At 35.7% G+C, this 5,388-nt stretch overlaps 1 protein-coding gene across 1 annotated transcript; it reads right to left on the minus strand.

Moving 5' to 3' along the window:
* Window positions 1-4,177: 4,177 nt before the first annotated feature.
* Window positions 4,178-4,972, minus strand: LOC100489426 (olfactory receptor 5AR1-like). Its single transcript, XM_002938765.4, has one exon. The coding sequence runs from the start codon at window positions 4,970-4,972 to the stop codon at window positions 4,178-4,180; it is 795 nt and encodes a 264-aa protein (XP_002938811.3).
* Window positions 4,973-5,388: the final 416 nt, after the last annotated feature.

The following is a 5,388-nucleotide window of genomic DNA, read 5'->3' on the forward strand; positions in this document are numbered from 1 at the left end:
AAATACATCCTTTAATGATTTGATTCTCCAATAATGAACCACATTGATTCATAAACTTTTCAGACTTAATTAAATTAGTGTTTAGCTGTCCTATAAGCCATAAATAATAATAGAGTTGCTTAACAGGACTGATATTTTTCAAAGAACTGCCTTGTTTAATATAAATTGCTCAGGGGTCCTGTTGACCCTTGGTTTTACTGTATGGCTCTTTTTGATATTTTAGTCAGCACTCACCACTCCAAAAGTTCATAGTTCGTTGCATGTTATAGACTGTCTACACATCAGCCACCTCAGGTAACAGTTCTAATAGTCATAGCACCGTTTAAGAAAGTAGTTTAAAGGAACAGTAACACCAAAAAATGAAAGTGTTTTAAAGTAATTATAATATAATGTACAGTTGCCCTGCGCTGGTAAAACTGGTAAGTTTGCAACAGAAACACTACTATAGTTTATATAAATGAGCTGCTATGCCAACACGGGGGCAGCCATTGAAACTGGGAAAAAGGAGAAAAGGCACAGGTTACTTAGCAGATAACAGATAAATAGAGATGTAGCGAACTGTTCGCAAGTCCGCAAATTCGCGAACTTTTGTCGATGTTCGCCATTTTGGGTTCACCGCGGTTTTTTTTGGCGTTATTTTTTGGCGTTTTTTTTTTCTTTCGTTATTTTTTGGCGTTTTTTTTGGCGTTTTTTTGGCGTTATTTTTTGGCGTTTTTTTTTTGGCGTTTTTTTTACAAAGTATTTTTCAGAGAAATTTTTGCTTGATCCCCCTCCTGCATGCCACTGTCCAGGTCGTGGCACCCTTTAAACAACTTTAAAATCAGTTTTCTGGCCAGAAATGGCTTTTCTAGGTTTTAAAGTTCGCCTTCCCATTGAAGTCTATGGGGTTCGCAAAGTTCGCGAATATTCTCCGAGTTTTGCCAAAAGTCCGCGAACAGGTCCGCGAACATTTTTGGCGATGTTCGCTACATCCCTACAGATAAAACCCCATTATATTCTACAAAGCTTATCTGTAGAATAAGCTAAGTAACCTGTGCCTTTTCTCCTGTAAATGGCTGCCCCCATGGCTACACAGAAGCTTTATTATATAAACTATAGTAGTCTTTCTAAGGAAAACACACCAGTTGTACCAGTACAGGGCAACAGTACATTATATTGTTATTACTTTTATACACTTTCATTTTTTGGTGTTACTGTCCCTTTAAAAAGCCTTTATTGGTCACATTTGGCTTGGATCTCCAACAAAAAGCAACATTTCAGGCCTTCACACAGTCCTTTTCAAGCTTAAAAAGGCTTGAAAAAGGCTTGAAACTTTGCTGTTTGTTGGAGATCTAAGCCAAATGTGACCAATAAAGGCTTTTTAAACTACTATTACTATTAAAACTATTATATGGCTATTTTGCCAGTTAATTAAGAATTTCAAATAAATGAAAGACTTGCTAGATGTATTTCAACAAGACATTTCCATGGTAGTTAAGTGTTGTACCATGTTAGCCATTAAAAAAATGCATAAATGATATGGTTAAGTGATACCTTTTATTGAGTAAGTAAAAATTGCAAGCTTTTGAGATGGTAGTATTACATCTCTTCTTCAGGATTAAAGATGTTACATTGCAATAAAACATTTCCATAAATACACTTGGTACTGGGCCACTTATCACATGGGTATAAATACCATTTTAATTTAATTGTTCGGTACATTATGGAACCTCATCATATACAAGAGAATTTTTTTTTTTTTCAATTAATTTTTTTTTATTAGTTTTCAGTTTTTTAGGGGTACAGAAAAAAAGAAGGGTAGGGTAAAAGGTAAGTGATATTGCATTTTAAAGATATACATGTAACATGACATGGATTATTTGTTTTAACATTACTAGTATGTTATTGTTATTTCTTCGGTTTTAGAGACAGTTAACATTTTTTTTTTTTAAGTAACATTTTACTCAGAAATAGATATGATGTTCTTTACATATAATTTTTCTTTCTTAATGACATTGTAACCTTTCTTTCTTTGGGGTTGCATCTCAAGAAGTGGGGTACTTTATGTTTTCTGATTTAGTTCCATATATTCTGACCACAATCTCCAATTTTTAAAATGTTTAAGTATATTACCATTTTTATAGGCAATTGATTCTTCCATGCTTTTGGAGTCTTCTAGTAGGTGAATCCATTCTGTTAGTGTCGGTGGCTCGGCATTCTTCCATTTCCTTGGAATTATTGCTTTAGCTGACGTGATAATATACTTAATCAGAGGACTGGAGATTTCCTTTGGGAAAAAGTTCAATTTCCTTTAGGAAAATTTTTTCGATAATTTTTTGGATCGATTCCCAATAATGTTCTAACTTTTTACAATTGTACCAAATATGTTCATATGTACCCACTTCTAAGTTGCATCTACAGCATAAGTCAGTTGTGTCAAACATTTTCTTTAGTTTAACTGGGGTCATATACAGGTATAGGACCCATTATCCAGAATGCTCGGGACCAAGGGTATTCCAGATAAGGGGTCTTTCCATAATTTGGATCTCCATACCTTAAGTCTACTAAAAAATCAATAAAACATTAATTAAACCCAATAGGATTGTTTTGCATCCAATTAGGATTAATTATATCTTAGTTGGGATCAATTACAGGTACTGTTTTATTATTACAGAGAAAAGGGAATCATTTAACCATAAAATAAACCCAATAGGGCTGTTCTGCCCCCAATAAGGGGTAATTATATCTTAGTTGGGATCAAGTACAGGTACTGTTTTATTATTACAGAGAAAAGGGAATCATTTAACCATGAAATAAACCCAATAGGGCTGTTCTGCCCCCAATAAGGGGTAATTATATCTTAGTTGGGATCAAGTACAGGTACTGTTTTATTATTACAGAGAAAAGGGAATCATTTAACCATTAAATAAACCCAATAGGGCTGTTCTGCCCCCAATAAGGGGTAATTATATCTTAGTTGGGATCAAGTACAGGTACTGTTTTATTATTACAGAGAAAAGGGAATCATTTAACCATGAAATAAACCCAATAGGACTGTTCTGCCCCCAATAAGGGGTAATTATATCTTAGTTGGGATCAAGTACAGGTACTGTTTTATTATTACAGAGAAAAGGGAATCATTTAACCATTAAATAAACCCAATAGGGCTGTTCTGCCCCCAATAAGGGGTAATTATATCTTAGTCGGGATCAATTACAGGTACTGTTTTATTATTACAGAGAAAAGGGAATCATTTAACCATTAAATAAACCCAATAGGGCTGTTCTGCCCCCAATAAGGGGTAATTATATCTTAGTTGGGATCAAGTACAGGTACTGTTTTATTATTACAGAGAAAAGGGAATCATTTAACCATTAAATAAACCCAATAGGGCTGTTCTGCCCCAATAAGGGGTAATTATATCTTAGTTGGGATCAAGTACAGGTACTGTTTTATTATTACAGAGAAAAGGGAATCATTTAACCATGAAATAAACCCAATAGGACTGTTCTGCCCCCAATAAGGGGTAATTATATCTTAGTTGGGATCAAGTACAGGTACTGTTTTATTATTACAGAGAAAAGGGAATCATTTAACCATTAAATAAACCCAATAGGGCAGTTCTGCCCCCAATAAGGGGTAATTATATCTTAGTTGGGATCAAGTACAGGTACTGTTTTATTATTACAGAGAAAAGGGAATCATTTAACCATGAAATAAACCCAATAGGGCTGTTCTGCCCCCAATAAGGGGTAATTATATCTTTAATCTATAACAGAATATATACTGAGGTGCTCCATGTTCTTACTTTGTTCCAAGACTTACTGTATTATGTCGAAAATGATGCAGAGGATACAAAATAGAATTTCTAAAAAACAACAAAAGCAGTAGGTTGTTTAGAAAAGCTTGATCACCTGAGACCAGAGAACATTAAGAACTTTGTAGTGCTGCTTGCTTAAGGTAAGTCTGCACGTGGAAGAAAAGCTTTACAGTATAGTCCCTATTGTTATATTTTTGAGGTGGCCATATTGAGACTTTTTCTGCATCAGAATATAATATTGGTTGAAAAGAGACCCCATGCTTAATAATGTTATCTTTAGCATGCATTTCATCTGGTGAATAGGGCTGAGTGATTGTTTTCTCCAGGCATGGATTTGTGGTGAAATTCCGCACTTTGCCATCAGCAATATGTCCTGTATTAAATCAACAGGCCCAGTTTGTTTTTAATGCTTCTTTTAACGTCCCCATTCCTTATGCTATAGATGATAGGATTTAGCATTGGAGTCACAACTGTGTAAATAATAGACACCGTCTTGGATGTTTCTGGATAATTGTCCGAGTGAGGGTGCAAATACATAAACAGGATAGTCCCGTAGTACAGGAAGAACACTGTGAGATGGGATGCACAAGTGGAAAATGCTTTTATTCTTCCTTCAGTAGAACACATCTTAAGAATTGTCAAAACTATAGAAAAATATGAAATAAGAGTCAACAAGAAGGAGCATAAGCCAATTATACTAGCAGCGATGTACATGGCCAACTCATTAAGCCAAGGGTCTCCGCAAGAGATATATAGAAAAGGAGGTATCTCACAGAAGAAATGGTTGAGATGGTTGGACCTGCAGAAAGGCAGCTGGAAAGTCAAGACCACATGAATGGCAGAGTTGATCAGTGAGACGGTCCATGATCCAGAAGCTAAGCAGATGCACACTGTTTTACTCATAATTTGGTAGTAGTGTAAAGGTTGACAGATGGCTGCGTACCTATCATAGGCTATGACTGACAGAGTTATACACTCAGTGCATCCGAGACCTAAATGGAAGTACATCTGTACGCCACATTCTAAGAGAGAAATACTTTTGTCACGAGCGACAGTATTGATTAAGAGTGTCGGCACAATGGTGGAGGAGAGGCCGATGTCAATGATGGAGAGGTTGCACAGGAAAAAGTACATGGGCGTCTGCAGCTGAACACTGGTCCCCACCACAGTCATAAGTAACACGTTTCCAGATATTGTGACTATATACATTATTAAAATCAAAAGGACACATAGTGCCTGTAGGTATGGGGTACTGGTGAGGCCAAGAAGGATGAATCTGTCTGCAGATGTTTGATTTGAACTCTCCATAAAACGTCACTGTATAAGTGATGGATTACACCAATATAGGGGAAAATGTGCTGCAATATTGTAATTACTCTTTTTTTACTTTTTTAAAGTTTATTGTAATAAGGAAGTCTGACAGGTATCACATGGAATATGTTGGGGTTCTATCATCATCTGCTGCTCGTAATTAATTTGTAAGTGTGTTCATTCCTTTGATGGTAATAACCAATTTAATACTACAGAGGGATTCTTTGTATAGTTATGTACCATTAAGGGAGACACCAATTAAGCCTGAAGTAAGAGGG

Source organism: Xenopus tropicalis, chromosome 8 (assembly GCF_000004195.4).
Source record: "Xenopus tropicalis strain Nigerian chromosome 8, UCB_Xtro_10.0, whole genome shotgun sequence".
NCBI classification, from domain to species: Eukaryota; Metazoa; Chordata; class Amphibia; order Anura; family Pipidae; genus Xenopus; species Xenopus tropicalis.